The 18,858-nt window shown below is 50.5% G+C and overlaps 4 protein-coding genes across 4 annotated transcripts; 1 reads left to right on the forward strand and 3 right to left on the reverse strand.

Moving 5' to 3' along the window:
- Positions 1–1,275: 1,275 nt before the first annotated feature.
- Positions 1,276–8,508, forward strand: PFLUO_LOCUS4600 (Chk1 protein kinase; the record flags this gene model as incomplete). Its single annotated transcript, XM_073781967.1, is given in 5 exon segments — positions 1,276–4,274; positions 4,331–6,210; positions 6,253–6,393; positions 6,447–8,426; positions 8,441–8,508. 5 exon segments carry the CDS (start codon positions 1,276–1,278, stop codon positions 8,506–8,508), a joined length of 7,068 nt encoding a protein of 2,355 aa, XP_073638669.1.
- Positions 8,509–9,586: 1,078 nt separating this feature from the next.
- PFLUO_LOCUS4601 (uncharacterized protein) lies at positions 9,587–9,880 on the reverse strand (the record flags this gene model as incomplete). Its single annotated transcript, XM_073781968.1, has 1 exon — positions 9,587–9,880. The coding sequence occupies one exon, from the start codon at positions 9,878–9,880 to the stop codon at positions 9,587–9,589; it is 294 nt and encodes a 97-aa protein (XP_073638670.1).
- Positions 9,881–15,477: 5,597 nt separating this feature from the next.
- Positions 15,478–16,344, reverse strand: PFLUO_LOCUS4602 (NADPH-dependent 1-acyl dihydroxyacetone phosphate reductase; the record flags this gene model as incomplete). The annotated part of the gene is made up of 1 exon (XM_073781969.1): positions 15,478–16,344. One exon carries the CDS (start codon positions 16,342–16,344, stop codon positions 15,478–15,480), a length of 867 nt encoding a protein of 288 aa, XP_073638671.1.
- A 1,130-nt stretch (positions 16,345–17,474) lies between these two features.
- PFLUO_LOCUS4603 (uncharacterized protein) lies at positions 17,475–18,167 on the reverse strand (the record flags this gene model as incomplete). Its single annotated transcript, XM_073781970.1, has 1 exon — positions 17,475–18,167. One exon carries the CDS (start codon positions 18,165–18,167, stop codon positions 17,475–17,477), a length of 693 nt encoding a protein of 230 aa, XP_073638672.1.
- Between the last annotated feature and the right edge of the window lie 691 nt (positions 18,168–18,858).

Below are 18,858 nucleotides of genomic sequence, written 5' to 3' on the forward strand. Positions count from 1 at the left end.
GAGTTCAGAGCGTCCGGAGTGGTTGGCAATCAAAATCGAATACTGGTCAGAATAGGCAGGAAGGAAGGAAGAATGGTTGGCTCGATGGAGAATCGGGACGGGAATAAGGTTTTCCGGCGGTGGCAGGCTCCAGAGGATTCGCGGTGAACAGGCACAGGGCGGTGGTCGTCAAGTGAACGGGGGTTGCGACGAGAGCGAAAGAGTGGGAAACAGGCGTCAGTACCCGCTGGACGATGGCCGGGGAGTGGATGAAGGGAGGCCAGAAAAGTGGATGCGCCGGTCTGGGGTATGACGTAGGGCGATCGAGAACGAGGAACAGGACCAGGACATAAATAAACACGATCGGGGATGCTTTGGGCTCTTCTCCTCTGACCAGATATCGTCCCGGTATCGTCCTCCCAGAGTTCTTTATTTCATGATCAGGTACGACGGTAGGTATCGGCGGGTGTAGGAATATCTACGGAAATCCTCCTGTGACGCCCTCCGACCCACAGGGATGGTCCGCTACTGTTTGGTCCCGATCGAGCTGAACTCATTTCTGCCAGGTGTAGCTGGGGACCGTCTAGGTACATAGTGCAAAGGAAAAAAGGAGCCGTGTCTAGACCGGCGATCGGTGGTCGACGGGTATCTCGGTAACCCTTGCAAAGCGGCCGCGATGCCATCATCCGTCCACGGACACCCCCAGGATCACCGGCAGCGAGGCTCTGTGGCGCCCATTGGATCTGCGCCCGGCACGCCCGCCCCCTTTTAATTCTCCATTGCGGCATGACGAAAGACGGATCATCATCACCGAGGCGGCCAGACGGACCCGGAGAGTGGTCAGGCGCTGAACTGGGCTAGCTGCAATGGGCCAGCGCGGATCGAGTCAGCTGGAGGGTCCTTCGATGTCACGATGCACCGGGCATCGGATGGGCATCGCGTGAGGAAGCTGACTCAGTGTGATGCCTCAGGCACGGTGGCTGACTACTGTGCCGCCGAGCACTGGTCGGCCGGAAGGGACATTCTGCCAGCATACTCAACGACCTTCATTCATGGTCGATCAGCGTTCTGCCTGTCGTCTGTGGTATGCACTAAGGTGACGGCCATCACCTTGCTCACATCATCACTGCGGTCCAGTCTGCCCACCGTTGCGCTTGAGGGCCATCCCCTCCCCGCTAATCTTCCTCCGCGCGTCGCTTGCGTCCAATGTCCGGCTGGTTGTGATCGCACCCTGCCCGGCGATATTATTTAGGGGGGCAGTGAGAACGAGATTGCTTGGTTCATACCCCTCCCGAGATGGATGAAAGCACCCTGTTCGGGGAGGACCTGCCGCTCCCACCGGCGCGACTCTTTGAACGTCTCAGCCAACTGCCGGGATATACGTGGGACCAGTCAATAGAGCCCTTCCATTCGACCTATAATCATTGGCACATTACGGGATTTCGTCATGCCGTTGAACACGACCTCTCGACCCCCGTCGCGACCTCCTCGGGACCCGCCTCGTCCGGTCCGTCCAGTTTGACCCGCTACTCACCTCGCACCGAAGTTCGACCACCGGGCCGCACACTGAACCGGCGGATCAGCGTCAGCGAAACAAGCAGCGAGTTCTCGCTTTCACGGGGCGACCAGGACCAGTTATGGGTCCCCGTCATCGCTCGGATATCAACCAACTTCGTGAGGTTAGAACGGGAGTTTCACATGCTGATGTCGGTGGTGCAAACGTCGGACCCGGACTGCAATCATACCATCAGGCCCATCGATCTCATCCGGCTGCCACCGGGTGTCGGGGATACCGGAACACTCTTGGTGGCAATCTTCGAATCACCGGGCCATGACACACTGCGGGACCTGGTTACATTTGGGCCGGCGTCATTTGCGGCTGGGACTAAGAGCGACAACAACGCGACGCCCGGAGAGCAGGTTCCCCTGCCGGCATTCTTTGATTTTGCATTGGGCGCCTGTGACTGCTTGGAGATTCTTCACTATGGCTTGAAAACAGTTCATGGCGAAATTCGCGGAGACGCGTTCCATTTCGGCGGTGAGACAGGCGCCGTGAAGCTCGCCAATATCGGCAATGGCGCGCGGTCGTTTGATAATGTTCTCAGCGAGGGCTGGTCTTCAGTCTCGCGTGAACTTGGAGCAAAGTACAAACTACAGTTCATTGCTCCCGAGCAGACCGGCAGGATGCCGACCGAACCGGACAGCCGCACAGACATCTACGCTCTGGGTCTTTTTTTCTGGTCGATGTTGGTGGGGAAGCTGCCCTTCGAAGGCAGTGACCCCGTTGACGTGGTCCAGAATGTCCTTGGCAAAAAACTGACCCCGGTTTCGACCAAGCGAATGGACGTTCCAGATGCTCTTTCGGCCGTCGTCCAAAAGATGACTCAAAAAGTGGCCCATGACCGTTATCACACGATATCTGCCGTGAAGAAGGACTTGGCCCAGATCGCGAGGCTAATGGGTGATGGCGACAGCGAAGCACTGAACACGTTCGAGGTTGCCCAACACGATGTTTCCTCCTTCTTTACGCTCCCAAGCCGGATGTTTGGGCGACAGCGAGAACACGACCTGATTATTAGTGTGGTCCAGAAAGTCCTCCGCCGTCAGAAAGCGCAACTCGCCACAGCTTCCACGCAAAGTCCCGGCACCGCGCATGCCTTGGCCTCGAATCCTTCCGTTTCCGATGGCCGTATGGACAGCTTTGAAATCGCGTCCGCTTCGAGTGATTCTGGATCATTCCACTTGCCTCCCAGAACTGGTTCCAATGCCACCAGCTACCGCCTAGGGAATGCTGATTCAATACCAACCAGTGACACGGCAGTGTCAACCCCGAAACATGGATACTCTACCAGTGTGCAGGAGGCTACCGGGTCAAGCACTAGCATGCCCATTCCTGGCAAAATGAAGAGCCCGTCGCATTCCCGCTCGTCTCTCGCTACCGATCGAGACAGCTCTAGTGGCACGAACACCAACAGTCAGCCATCCACGGGAGCCAATCAGCTCGGCCAATCGGACTCGTTGAATTCATATACCAAACAGAAATCTGGGATGAAATTCCGCCGGGATGGACGTTGTGAGTTGATCACGATCAGTGGTGCTGCTGGGATTGGAAAGACCGATCTTTTGAATCGCGTGCAGCCAAACATTCGTAAATTGGGCTGTATCGCTGTCACGCGCCTGGATCGAGCAAAGAGGGTCCCTTTTGAACCGTTCGCCAAGATTCTCGCTAGTCTCCTGCGCCAGATCTTCTCCGAACCAGATGTCACAACTGACTATCACAACAGCGTTCGGATGGCTCTGCGACCGATGTGGCCTACTCTTCACAGAGTTTTGGACCTACCGGAACAACTTATGTCCCCGGGAGCGAAATACAGACCGTCTTCGCCGAAGAGCTCGGCTGCTCAACACATTTTCAAGGACAGTGCTTCGCAGGGCGAGCCCGCCAAGCGGAACAGTATCCCATGGTTGAACAAGGATCAAACAGCAGTCGACTTCTTCTTGTCAGATGCTGCGTCCAATCATATACGCCTGATGGAGACCTTCATTGAGATCTTGAGAACTCTGTGTCATTTCCGGTTGATCACAGTCTGTATCGATGATCTCCAATATGCGGACGACGAGACTCTGGGACTGGTCTTGAATATCGTCAGAGCAAAGCTGCCCTGCGTGCTTATACTGACAAGCGGCAAGGATGAAATTGCCTCTGACAACGTCAGGTCCTTGTTCGAATCAGATGGTTCCAACATTACGCACATCGAGCTTGAGCCTCTTGCGGAGACTGAAGTTATGGAATTGATCGCGTCCACAATGCACCAGGAGCCTAATCCAACCCTGACACCGCTTTCTGCCGTTGTTCAGGAGAAGAGCCAAGGAAACCCTTTTTACGTACGGGTGATGCTCGAAACTTGCTATCGAACGCATTGTATTTGGTATTCGTGGAAGGACTCCAGGTGGCTATTTGATCTCGATCGCATCTTTACCGAATTCGTGGCCCCCGTGTATGGAGAAGGGCTGGGCCTGGGTTTCCTCACCAAGCGTCTCCAGGAGATCCCATCTGCTGCGAGGTCCATCATGGTCTGGGGAGCTTTGCTTGGAAGCACTTTTTCATTCTCTCTAGTGCAGAAGCTCCTCACCAGCGAGTTTCTGTACTCTTCCGAGGATGATCAGGATCTGGACCTGACATCGCCGCAAAACGCCACCCTTGTCAGGAAGTCAGAAGACGATATAGTTGTCGGACTTCAGTACTTGGTGCAGTCTAATCTTTTGAACGCAGGCAAAACCGACGACGAGTTCAGGTTCGTGCCGAAACTGATCAACCTTGCTTTACTGAAGTTGCTAATGGATATTGCAGATTCGGAAATGATCGCCTTGCGCACGCTGCTCTTTCGCTAAGTGAAGGCCGCAACGTGGAAAAAATGCATTTTATTGTCTCCCAAGCGTTGATGAAATACTACCACGACCACCGCAGCCGGTACGCGCTGGCGCACCATGTGGCTCTTGCGTCCCGGGTCATCAAGTCTCGCGTTTCCAAGAGAATCGAGTATCGAAGGATTCTATGGGACGCTGGCCAAACAGCTGCTCAGTCTGGAGCACGACCATCTGCCCTCTGGTACTTCCGCCATTGCATTGCTTTACTTCAAAATCAGCCCTGGGATGGCAGTAAAAAAGATGTCTGTTACGACGAAACTTTGCGGCTTTTCATTGCCACTTCCGAAATGTCATGGTCTCAGGCTCAGCACACCGAGGCCTTGAAATTGATCGACGAGGTTTTTGTCCATGGCAAAACTGCAGTGGACAAATCGAGGGCTTGGGTCGTCAAAGCCAAGATTTTCGCTCAATTGGGTGATCATCATCGTTCGATGGATGCGCTGCTCACCTGCCTCGATGAATTAGGTGTTCATCTTCGTGCCCCCACGACCTTGGAAGACTGCGATGTTGCCTACTTCAAGCTGAAGTCCTACCTAGAGGCGGCTGACTTGAATTCAATTGCCGAAAAAGCCATCAGTAAGGATCCGACCCTCATCACTATCGGAGCAGTTATGGCAGAGGCGATGTCCGTGACCTATTGGGATGATGCGTTAACCTTCTATCGGATGGCAATCGAAATGATGAACATTCACATCTTCAAAGGTGGGTTCACCCCGATTTCGATCGGATGCTCCCATCTTGCCATGATCGCCCTGAGCCGCTTCAAAGACATTCAATTCGGTGCTAAACTCAGTGATTTCTCGCTCTCGCTTCTTGAGCGATGCCCTGAACTATGGACCCAGAGCAGAGGATCCATTGTGCACAATCTTTTCGTGAGCCATTTGCGCATCCCGTTGGTATCAACTCTACCTTCACTCGAAGCCTCCCTGGAGGCGTCATTCACAATGGGCGACCCCTCTATTACCCTGATCAGCATTTCGTCAATGGCCATGACCCGTCTGTATCTGGGCCAAGACATGGCTGAGTTGGAAAGCTTTTGCATGGAAACCCCAGAAGACATTCCGGAATGGATGCAAGATACCCGCGGTGGGGCCAGCATAATCACAGTGCGACAAGTTGCACGAGCGCTTCAGGGTAAAACCGATTTCCGAAGCGAGCAAGGTGTCATGTCAGACGGAGAACACAATGCGATTGAATACATGGGGCACTTGGATGCCAACTCCAGCAACGTTGACAGGCCTCGAGATATCTATTGGGGTCTTGCCATGATGCCTCTGTTCCTGTTTGGCCATCATGAAAAGGCCGTCCAAGTGGGCACACAGTTACTGGACACAACACACAGACTCTGGTCTGTGCGAGTATCCTACGTGATTTACTTCTACCTGGCCATGTCCCTTCTCACGCTTCACCACGATAACCCGGGCCACGGATACCTCGACGGGGAAATGGACACCGTTCTCAAGTACAAAGCCGAGATTGACTTCGCTCGGAGTGCCTCGGATGTCAATTATGGCGCGTGGTCGATGCTGCTGGAAGCCCTCCTCGCAGAAGTACGGAATGACCACACGGCTACGATTCAACATTACGAAGCGGCTATCGATCACTGCCAGGTCCATGCGTGGCCCTTCGAGGAGGCCCTCGCTCTGGAACTGCAAGGCGAATTTCTGGTGAGACGCGGAGCGAAACGCGCAGCCCGCGCTCTGCTGCAGGAGGCTATCGCCGCGTGGAGCTCCATTACTGCCAGTGGCAAAGCAGCACAGATTGCCGAGAAGCACGAATGGCTGCTCAAGACAGCAACGTCAGGTAAGACAATTGATGTTGGCTGCCAAACTGTCGATTCTCTAGTCGAGATCGGCCGCGACGCTGGGCCTGAGCAGATCTCTGATCCTCAAAACATTGGAGAGGAGGAGAGGCAACAGCAATGGATTGAACAGAATGGTGTCACTACGGGTGAGCGGTCGATGGATATCTCTAGCGTTGGCCTCGGTAAGTTCTTGTTCCGGCCCCGATCTGCGACGTGATGCTGACTCCCAAGCCAGACATCATCGACCTGTCTAGCATTCTCGATTCTAGCCAAGTCATGTCATCTGAGCTTCAAGTCGACAAGCTTCTAACGAAGATGCTTGAGATCATACTTGAATCATGCAATGGCGCTGACTTTGCCGCCATTGCCACGGACTTTGATAAGAATGGCTTCGCAATCGCCGCTACAAATGATGCTGAAAATGGCCAGAAATCCTATGCAGACGGTTTACCATTGTCTGACATGGAAGACAAGATGGCACAGCACATTTCGCACTATGTTCTGCGCACGAAGGAGGAAGTCCTTGTCCACAATGTGCTCGAGGATGAGCGCTTTTCCAATGTGGATGACGCCTATATGGCCAACTTCCCGACGGGCCGGTCTGTCATTGCGCTGCCGATCGTGCAAGCGGAGCACCTCCTTGGAGTTATCCATTTGGAAGGAAAGCCGAACTGGTTCACCCAACGGAACGTTGTTGTTCTTCATCTTCTGTGCAACCAAATGGGAATCTCATTGTCCAACGCCTTGCTCTTCCGCGAGATTCGCAAAGTCAGCGCCAAGAATGTCTCCATGATTGAATCTCAGAAGCGTGCGCTCGCACAAGCGCGCGACGCTGAGCAGAAGGCCAAGGTGGCGGAGGCGGAAGCCAAGCACAACGTCAAGCTCAAGGAAGACGCCGCAAGAGCAAAATCTATCTTCCTTGCCAACATCTCCCATGACTTGCGCACTCCGATGAACGGTGTTATCGGTCTCTCGGAGCTGCTCAAGGGCACTGTGTTGGATAAAGAGCAGGACGAATACGTCGAATCAATCCGCGTCTGCGCCGATACGCTGCTCACCCTCATCAATGATATCCTCGATTTTTCGAAGCTGGAAGCTGGAAAGATGAAGATCTCAACTGTGCCGCTCAATCTGAAGGAAACTATTTCGGAGGTTGTTCGTGCACTACGCTACACACATCGCGAACGGGACTTGAACACGATAGAGGACCTAGATCGAGTCCCGGCGGGGCTTGTAGTCCTTGGGGATCCGGTTCGGTTGCATCAAATCTTCATGAATCTCCTCAGCAACAGCTACAAGTTCACACCCAAGGGATCCATCACGGTCAAGGCGAAGGTTGTTCGGGAAGGTAAAGGCCGCGTCCGCCTCGAATGTTCCGTGGCCGACACTGGTATTGGCATTCCCGAGGAGCAGAGAGCACGTCTCTTCCGCCCTTTCACACAAGCCGACCCTTCAACGGAACGATCGTATGGTGGCAGCGGGCTGGGTCTCAGCATCTGCAAAGCAATCATCGAGGATGTCCTCGGTGGCGCTATCTGGCTCGAATCAACGCCCGGTGCGGGAACAACTGTGACCTTCCACCTGGTCTTCAACAAAGCCCCCAAGAAGACTGCGGTAAAGACCCCATGGTCTCAGGATCTAACCGCGGCCGATAGCAAGGAAGCACCTCGGCCACTCACGCGCGACCTCACCAACATCCCGCGCGACCAGATCCGCGTCTGCATTGCCGAAGACAACCCCATCAACCAAAAGATCGCCGTCAAATTCGTGATGGCCCTTGGCCTCCAGTGCGAAGCGTACAGCGACGGCAGACAAGCTGTGGAGGCCTTACGGCAGCGATCAAGAGAAGGTAATCCCTTCCACGTCGTCTTGATGGACGTCATGATGCCCACTCTGGACGGCTACAACGCCACCCGTGAGCTGCGCCGTGACCCCGATCGAAATGTGAACGAGGTGCTCGTTATCGCCATGACGGCCAGTGCGATCGAGGGCGATCGAGAAAAGTGTCTCGAAGCCGGCATGAACAATTACTTGCCCAAGCCCGTCCGCTGTCCAATTCTAAGCGAGCTGCTGGACAGATATCTCGCTCCCGCTCCTATGCCTTCATATCCGCGATCCCGTCTCGCCCTCCGAGAAAGGGGCTCGAGATCGAGTATCGGCAGAGATGCCGGCACGCCAACCAGTTTCTCCTCGTCAGCTTCCGAGGACACGCTACGTTCGTCTAATCAGTCCCCATCTACTCCAACACCGTCTACCCCAACGCCACCCGCTCTAGCGCCGTCAACTCCATCAGCTGAGAAAAACTGATGCCTCTCACCCATTGAATAATGATTCGTCCCTGCAAAGTTCATTTTCTATCATTTTTTGTGATACAAGCGATTTTTGGCTTCCCGGGGGAATTTGTCTTTTTATGTCGAACTTTTGCAATTTACGACCACGCCTGATTTTTTTTTTCATTTCTTTTGGATTAATGTGTTGATAATATCTATTAGCGGAGCACGACGATGAGCCCCAGTCTGCCTCTGTATAGGGCCTGTTCTGTGCTTAGGGTTGCTTTGGTTCTGTTTCTTTTGGTTAGCGATTTCTTGTTCATACTCATGCCCTCTTATTTATTTGTCGGTGGCCACGTTGCCAAGGGGATTTGGCAGTCATCAATGTCGAGACTTCGGCCATTAGTATCTCTTTTTCTATCAGATATGAATCACATTGATTGAAGATATATATGCTGTCTTTTGTCATTATTTACACGACGGTCAGTCCAAGTGTCATATGCTTGATAATGACCTCAAATCTCTCCTCTCTATTGTGTCACAATGTCATACGACCGAGGTGATCGCTTTTGCCCCAGAGCGTCAGTTGCTGTCAACTGCTTCCGATGGCTGCAGTTACAGTGGCCAGTTGTACATTTTTGAAGCTCGAAGAGGCAGTTTCTGGCATGTCCTTTGCGCCTCAGGGGCTTTGCAGCTGCGAGGCAGCGGGACGGATGAAATTTCGCTTGCGTTACTGTCGCAATGTTGACCAGGCCGCAGAGATTGTTTGTGCAACATTGAGGGACGCCTTTCGAGTCCAACCGTAGGCAATCATGCTGCAATGACATTTTCCCAGAGAGGAGACTGTCTCCATAGCTCTTCGATTTCTGGAGGTAAGCGAGTTGGTTCTTTGAATTGAAATCATATGAACAGGATGAAGAAGAGAGGGCAGGAATAATCCCCCGTGGAGAAAATGCCAATTTTCAAGAAGGACCACAGGCCGCTCAGATGAAACCACCTGAGGCGCTGTACCGTCCAGGATCTAAACTAACGCCACCAATGCCTTCGAACTGTCGCTCAATTAAATGATCAGGAGGGGAAAAACACACACTTTTGGCACCCAGCACTAGCTTCCCGCAGTCTTGGTTGCCAGCTCTTCCAGGTGCTTGTACCTCCATTCATACTGCGCCAGTTGCTTTTTGTCACCGGGAGGCAGACTTTTACCCTTCTCTGTCATTTCTTTTTCCATTTGTTTCAGCATCTCCCACCGCTTAAGAATCCGTGCTTGATGTTCCGAGATAGACGCGAGGTTCGTGTCCTTTGAGGCCATGCGTGCGTCGATAGTGGAATGATAAGAGAGTTTGGCTTTAAAGAGTGCCATCTCCGATTCGTCGTACTTGAGACCCTGAGCTTCGGGCATGATTGTGGTTTCTTGCGAGCTCTTTGGTGGCATCTCACGAGGGCAGGGGTATCGGCAATAGCAGAAAAACAGCCTCTGTTAGACAGTGACGAGGCTGCTTTTGAGGGTGAAAGGGGTGTTACTTTTCGAAATCAAGTAGACTTTTCGCACAATGAGAATATGAATAGATTCTTGGCGACGAGGACCAAAACGAATGATTCCAAAAGCCGGCTCCCTCGCAAAGAAATATAAAAACAGCCAGTGGCAAATGTGACTTTCAGATAAGGACCGACGTGGGAGAACTACAGAGGGGAGGAGGGATTGATACTGCATCCCTAGTTATATCACGGCAGCGCACACCTTTGCCTTCACCGTCATGGTCATAAGAAAGCAAGCAACATCGGCCTTCCAATACCCGACGAGTCAATCACCAGGGTGATACCACGGGAAGACAGACAAGAAGGGCCCCAACGACGCAGTGCAGAAAGGGAACAGCCACTAATCCGAACCATCCCAGAAAGAGAAGGAGATCTAAAGATCAGGGACTGGAGGCATACCGACAGAACTGTACTGTCCTCGACTCACCTGCCGTTAACATTAATTGCCAAGTGACGTCCCGTTTGTCTCCTTAGTGCGCATGCCATCTGTCTCGTGATGAGGGCCAAACGACCAATGGATGGCGCAAAGGGACCTTGTTTGGCATTCTTATTGACGGATCGGATGGTGAAACCAGCCTTCTTTCCCACCTGCCCTTCGCACAACCGGGCGTGCATGTCTTGAAGAACCTGATGGAAGAGGAGGAGAAGGAGGCGAGAAGCATGGTCGAGAGATGCTGCAGTACTATCTCGGTCCGTAGCGGCCGTGCGCATGTCGGCCTGGTTGTCTGTGTGCCCGGTAGGCCAGTAACGGAGAGAAGCTATGTCATCGCGTAAGACAAGGGGGCCTGATCAAACAATCTGGGGCATGTCTCGAGCACAGAGACTACGAGTATCGTTTACAAACAGCTCTGTCTCTGGTTACTACGGTAGCGATACTCCAAAGTGGGATTTGATATACGTAGCAGATTTCTGCGTTATGGTAACAAGCAAACACTGGCTCATGAGGATTCGGCTACTCACTCTTTGCTGCTCACCGTCTTGAGGTTCTCCAGCTCTACCCCAACGTAGCTATCACTAAATGGCCCACAGTACCCGTTTCATTTGAAGAAGCTTCGATGGCTGCATAGAACAACGGCACAGGGCTGGGAAATCTCCGAGCAGTCGCCTCCAGAAAGGCCTCCAACGCAATTGACTACCGGCTCTTATCATCTGTGCACATTCACAGGTATATGTACAAGAGCCTCAAGTATCTGGTACAAAGCACGCTACCAAAGAAAGCAAATCCTAATGACTCTGCTTCTTTGGTCGCACTCATATTATGAACCCCTCTATCTCGCGTCACCCCACAGCATTTCTCAAGAAATACCAGATTAGGGCCGCAGGGAAAAGCGATAGATCCCTCTGTCTCACAGTATCCTGCAAGAAGCCCGTTAACCGTTTTGTGTCGGGATCCCTCTCAGGGCCGCATGATCTGTGTTTCTGGAACGATTTTCCCTGCGGCCCATTCGCGGCGTGGTGACGGACCCATCTGAGCAGTTGGAGATGATCAGGGTGCTGACGGGAATATCCTTAACTGGGTACCTGATCAGTTTGTACAACGTACTTTGCGTTCAATTTGGATCTGAACTGGGTAAAACGGGGTCTGGCCAGGGGGTGAATGACGAAAAGATTCTTGATCTTAGGGCTGGGCAAATCATCTGACTCTGCCGTTCACTATGAGTTTTCCACGAGTCGATAGAAATATAACCATAATCTAACTTCCGTCTTGCTTTGCTACCAGGAATAAGGAATGGACACATTCTCGTGCTAATGATCCCACCGAAGATGCAAGGAAGGCCAAAACGGCGCAGCAGAACAAGCAACCACTCCCGACGGGTACGCGCAGGCTCATCGGGACCGATGCGTTTCATCCGTTCAATGGTGATGGATGGAAAGTTGTTGACACCATTCAGTGGTGCATTTTAAACTTATCAGTGGGTATCGGGCTTACCTCGTCGTGGTTATCCTAACAGGTTTGTTGATTTGGCACTTCTGTTTATTTCTCGCTTCGCTTGAGCACATGAGGACTTGCGGTATATTGCTCTATTGGCCATGCTCTGTTTACAACATGAGTTGAACTGGTATTCGTGGATTTTGTGTTAAACATGCTGTGTCTATGTCAACTCTAGAGTATAGTCGATTACCTGATTAGAAGGACCCAACATCCATGCCATAGTTATGTGAAACAAAGCGTTGATAATGTCCATTCTTCGAAATGGATTCTATAGTACTGGCTGTACCTTGCCACTGTAGTCGTCCTGTAGAGTAACATAGTTATAACTCAGCAGTCGAAGTAATGACACAATACGAATCAGGTATTCTGGGTTATGCCCAACCTGCCAATATTAGCGTGGAATTTGGCGACCTCAGCAGACAAGGTACAGAACTAATATTATCTAAAACGTCTTCGCAAAAGAAGCTTGGAATATCTCAAGCCCAAAGAACTAATCACCCATGATAAGCATTCCCAACTCATCCATTTCCTTATGCCACGTTTCAATTCGATTTCCCAAAGTTGAATCAATGTTCATTCCACCAGGGCATTCGATGTCACTGTGTGATTTGTTCAAACCCACTAAATCGCCATATTTTAGCCTCGTTTCACTGGTCCCAACCGTGTGGGAACAATTTTCTGCAAGGGTTGTAAGATCAGCTGCCTCGTTCCATGCAACTTCATCTGTTGTCTCCCAAAGAGACTTCGTAACTGGAAGCTCAAGCTCGTGAAATGTATGATCAATTTCACGGTCGCATGGAAGACCATAGCTAACGTCATAGCAAGATGCGAGAATGAAATAAACAATCGCCGTCCGTAACTTGGACTCAGCAAATATCCAATCCTCCCAAGCCGGTTTGCAAGTGTTTTGCTTTGTTGGTGCTGTATAACCGGACAGAATTCGATGAAGTTGTTCAAAGGTTGTCCTCAACGTGAACAACAGGGTGATCGGTAGGTTTGGATGGTGCATTAATACATTTTCGCGATTCGAAATCAATAAGAGGAGGTAGATCGTTATAGCTTGCGCTGATGCAAGGTGTACCCATTTATTAGGCGAAAACCGCAGATCGTAAATCTTCTCTTGTTCTTGCGCGACAACGTCCCAGAAAGATGTGTCGCTTGCGATACGGTGTAAAGAGAAATGGTGGAATATATCTCGGCAGCTGGCAATAGGGTCAACTGAGCGCGAAGCAATTTTGGGCGTTGCAAGTATTGAAGGATGGATGAAGGGCGGGCAGTTGTGCTGCTTTTCCATCATTCTTTCGGCAAATGAGCACAATAATCTAGAGACCAGTTTCTTGAGATGAAAACTTTCAGATCGCCCGCCTATCTTCTGCCGCAAAATATTTGTGGTATCGCAAGAGGGCATGTCGAACAGTTTCTGGGCGGCATCCACATGCAACCTGTTAGGGCTATGCCCCATGAGTAGGCCGTCTTTAGATGCGAGATCGCTTGAAGATGAAAGCTGAGGCGTGGATAGCCCAGAGGGTACAGCTGATGTGAGTGAATGAAGCGGTATAACACGACTAGACGCATTTTGCAAGGCCGCCGAGCTTGGAATATCTGAATTCCGCTCCAAAAAATCAGCAGCCAGCTGTGAATTAACGTGACTTCCTTTTCTGGCCACTGGTGGCTCATCCAGATATCGACATTTTCTTTCTCTTTGCCGGCATGTCTCACACACCGGTCTGCGCGAGTCGCAACGTGTTTTCGAGTGTATACAAGGAAGACAGGATTTTCGGCGTGGAGGCTGAGGGTTCCTTCTTCGATTCCGACAATAACGCTCGTGTCTTTTGATCGATGCACCTGCTATCTTCTGTTGGTATGATCCAAACTACGGGCACTTTCAGAAGCCACTCCGTTTATCGGTATTGGTTTAGGCGCTAACGAGGCTTACCGTTCCGAAGTTCTTTGCCACAGACTCCACACACAGAGTTGGGCACAGACGTAAGACTCTGGCCGTTGCGTGTCGATGACATGTGCAAGGTAAGGAAAATTTTATGAGCGAGTGGCACAGGACGATACCGGTACGGGTGTCTGTGAACGGGACGTCTCTCACCGAAGCGCGAGTCCCACTCACAGGACTCCCTGGATCGACGCGGATTGGTGGAAGAAACCAACAGGTCCGAATGGAGACAAGAGGCTGAAACAAATCAGACAGATGGGAAATCCACTGCTGGAAGCTGTATCGAAACCAGGCTAGCAGCGGCTTGCCGAATGCCGAATCCGTGAGACTATCTAGAAGGTATTGGAAACTGATCAATTTATTTCTTGAGAAGAAGTGATGCTAAAGCTAGGATCTGGCGCCCGGCCGGCAATCATCAAGAATGGAGGCGGTGAAAGACTTTAGTCATCCATATTTCTTCTCACAACAGAAGGCTAGTATGCGGACTGGACAGTCGTCATTATGCAAAATTGCTAGTATTTTAGAAGAAACTATGATCAATGTTATAATTCAATTACCTGTATTCGCCAGCACCGAGTAGGATTGTCGATGAAATCCCAGCAAGGACTATTTAAGAATGAAACCTGATAGCCTCGAAAAAAAAAAGAACTCGTCAATAGCTTCCGCAGATGCATCAGTGTTATCTGAGCTAAAACAGTGTTTCCGAACCGTCTTGGTCACCTGGTCCCTCTTTGAAATTGGCGTCTCAGAGCTATGATTTCTCTGGTCAAGGTAATATGTAGTCCAGTGAAGGTCGGGCAGTTGACGGCCGATACGCGGAGTCATATCTTGTGCAATGAACTCAAGAAGATCCTTGCTGAATGAGCTCCCTGGCCGAAACTGCTGAATATGATCTCGTAGAGACATCCACCGGTAGACCACTTTCATTATGTTTGCACCGCTTGACTCTAACATCTGGATTGCTTCATCTATAGGCTCAATCAAAACTAGGAGTTCATTCAGCTGGCCCTAGAGCTCGTGGCAGTTGGCCACGATCGCTAGCTCTCTTTTAGCATCGCTAAGATCTGTACGACTTGTAAAACATGTACGAAAAGCCTACTCAGATCTCTTCACTGACATCAATATACGGTATTGAGTACCCACCGAGTACTCACTGCTGCTAAGAGCGAGTATTCCTTCATTTAGAACCTTTGCTGGAGGGTTCGGAGTAGCAATTTGTAGAGGGGCACAGTTGAAGTAGCTCACAATGCTTGCAGCCCTCTTAAACACAGTTGATATGGTTGGCAGACTGAAGAGATCTTGCATTAGAAGCTGGAGCCCAGGCAAATCGCAAGGGACGGTAAGGGCCCGACTACTACTAGGAGCGGATAGGTTGAAAATGGCGTGAGGAAAGACTCGATACTAAAGTTGAACTAATATTAAACATCCTTTCTGTTCCAAACATTCCGTGAGGCAATCAAACTAATAGGCGGTGAAATGCTTCGTCACTCCGAAGTACATATCTTCAAACTTGGATATTTGCTATTAACGCACACCGAAGCGGAGTAATCAGTTCCAAAGTTTTCAATATTCACCAAGTGCCTCACTGCTGAGGCTTTCCGTTCAGTGATTTCTCAAACACATCCAAACTGGCAAGCTTTTTGAGTGTCGAATCCAACGCAGTGGTGGGGAGGAGCGAGGCGATCCAGATTTGAGTTGACGACTTGCCGCGCCAGATGATATTTGGCGGATTATGCTTGTTCAAGTCGCCGACGACGTTCTTTGCCCAAACTCCGGGATCCTGGCCAGCTGAATTTATATCCCCTTTCGAGAATTTCTCAATTTCCTCCTTCACTGCAGCGTAGGGAGAGCTCGTTGGCAGATGACAGACCGGGTCATTATTGTGAATATTGGTCTTCACACCACCAGTTTTCAAATCAATCACCATGATGCCGAATGGTGCTAACTCCAATCGCAGATTTTGGATGAGCATAGAGCTGGCGGCCTTCGAAGTGTTGTATGCACTCCAGAATGGGGCGCCCACTACGCTGCTAACGGAGGTCTGGTTCACGAGAAGAGCACGTCCATGCGCCCGGGCCGCGTTCTGCAGCAGAGGTAGACACACTTGTGACATGCGTAGGATCGCCCAGAAGTTGAGATCGAACACCTCCTTAGCCTCCGTGATTGAGATGTCTGCCACTGGCATACAGAAGCCTCTGCCGGCGTTGTTGACCAGGATATCAAGTGAGCCACCCGTGAGCGAGGAGACTTGGTTGAGGCAGGCCTGGATTGAATCTTCCGAGACGACGTCGAGGGCGAGAGTCTCGATGCCCGCAGCCTTGAGGGAGGCCATCTTCGAAAGAGTTCGAGCTGTTGCAAACACGCGGTCGCCTTGTCGGTGAAATTCTTTGGCCAATGCTGCTCCCATGCCGCCATCGGAGCAACCGGTAATAAGAACGGTGCGAGCCATCTCGTTGAGTAGTAGAGGCTTATTCTGGAGCGTTGCAGAAACCGCTTATTAGAAATATTTGGATAGCTACTGAAATGCAGGGTCGTTGAATTTAAATCCTACAATCTGCGGATAGAATTGGAAGCCGAAACCTTAATTGTCCAGTGGATCTAGCGTGTATGCTACTTGACACGGAGTTCCGTGGACGATCAGAGACGGAGAGAAGTCCCGACAAGGAAAAATGCTGCGCAGATGCCATTCGGCATCGGGTAGTTAGAATTCTCCATCCCCGACGGTCTGAGTAACTCGCCGAAAGCCATGCCGGCATGTAACCTAGAGAGGGTTGAATGATGCCGAGTACTGTTTTATCATTCCAGGGCTGATGCCCATTACTATGACGACTGTCGATGCACGAGTCTCAATGTATTATACGGTACAACGTTTATTGAAAACCTTTTTAAGTTCCAATTATCTAATCGACCTCAAGATACGCTTGGAGTCTATGTCTAGCTAAACTTGAAAAGGTCAAATTCAACTTACGCAAAGTTTGATCATATTTAGTAAAGCACGTTGCGCCGAAGCTGAAAAATGTCGAGGTGGATGTGGTCTAGACTCTTGATGTGCAGGTGTACCTCTCTTCCGAATAAAACTTGCTACGACAATTAACGACTGAGTTTGATCTTGTATCCCATCTGTTTGGGGCGCTTCCGATATCTCCATGAAAACCTGCACCAAACGCACGCCTTCGGCTTTCAACTTGAGTTCGTTGATTTAGGACCGTTTCTTAATCACCCCATGAGCGAACCTCCTTTGTCACTGATCCATACTCGCCGTCGTCTGGAGCACTTCAAAAGAGCCAAAGCGTTCCGATGTCGCCACAGAGCAATGCCCTTCTATCTGATCTCGCCCATAAATACACCGCTTCCTGGTATATCCAGAGTTGTCTATAAGGAAAATGTTCACATCAAGCCTGTGGTGAGTGATCGCCGTTCAACTCCTGTTCTGTTTCCTGGAGACTAGCCTGGCGCTATCTCTGGTACAGCGCTCCTCTCATTGAAACAGTAGACTTTTCTATACAGGTTTTGCGAAACGCGATAGACATACATTCAGTGGCACGGATTCTTAACCCCAAGGAAGCCCAACAGCTTCGGCTACTCCAATGCCATATTGACTGCGGCTTCAACATGCAGCTTGAGAGTGTCGAACATAGGAATACTCGGCCGATCACGCTGGTTAATCAACAAGGGAATTTCCGTACATCCCAAAATGATTCCTTCCACCCCTTTCGCAACATGCTTGTCCACGATATCCAAATATTTCTGCCTAGCTTGCGCGGTGAAACTCCCCTTTGACAACTCCATGAAAATTATGTCGTCTATTTGAGCTTGATCGTTGCCATTGGGCACCACGATTTCGATCCCACGCTGGGAGTATTGCGCAAGCAGAGCTTCGGACTCCATGGTTGCTTTGGTGCCCAAAAGAAGTACAGTTCTGAGGTCTTGTCCTTTTACCGCAGCTACCGTTGAGTCCAAAATGTGAAGGAATGGGATATGGACGTCTTTCGTGAAAACTGGTGCCGCGATATGCCACGTGTTCGAGACGCAAAGGAAGAAATCGGCACCGGCGCGTTCGAGACTCAATGCTTTACCCTGGAGGTATTTGCCACCTTCTTCCCATAGTTCGCCTTGCACATAGTGTGCACTTTTGTCAAAGTTCATGGAGTTGATTATGATTTCTCCAGTGTTGAAACCCCCGAGTCTTTTGTTGATGCCGAGGTTGATGAGCTTGTAATACTCAGCCGTCGCTACCTCTGTGCTGCCACCGATTATTCCGATCGTCTTCATGTTGGATGTTAATGCACCAGTTGAGGTGATTCAATGAAGTCGAAAGCTTTCGAGTACTATTGATTAAGAGTATTCCTAACCCGGTGTGTAGGTGAGAGGCCATATTAAATACCGATCCGTCAGGATTAAAGGACCTAATTACGCTAGAAATCCACCGTTAGTCATCTGACTAGTAATTGTATTTCACAACTTACAGTATTTGCTAAGCAAAGCACTCCATACAAAGCTTAATTCTTTCAACGAAGAATAAACGAGTTCCGTGCATTTTTAACCTATTAATTACCATTGACCTATTCATTCTTTGGAATTACATAGAATGTGGTATTAGATTATGTGTTTGAGCGGGAACTAACATTGAACCTGCCGAACCTCGCCCACGAACACCCAAGAAACGGAAATCTTATCTTTTGAAGATCAAGCGCGATCGGCAGGGCCTGAGAACCAGAAAATATCAGCTTACACGCCGGGAAGGGAACGTCTAACTGCCCGATTCCGAAGCTGAAAAAACTTAGTTTTTACATCAACAGGACTCAACTCCGTGTCTGTATGTCCACGGAACTCCGTGTCATCGTATTGCGATATGTCGAATCTAGGCAGTGTATGGGATCCACCACGAATTACACTAGTAATTCCCAAATGTGGTCGAAAATCTCAAGATAGAAGAAGTCTGGCATTCTGTGTATAATCTAGC

Source organism: Penicillium psychrofluorescens, assembly GCF_964197705.1.
Source record: "Penicillium psychrofluorescens genome assembly, chromosome: 3".
Lineage (NCBI taxonomy): Eukaryota > Fungi > Ascomycota > Eurotiomycetes > Eurotiales > Aspergillaceae > Penicillium > Penicillium psychrofluorescens.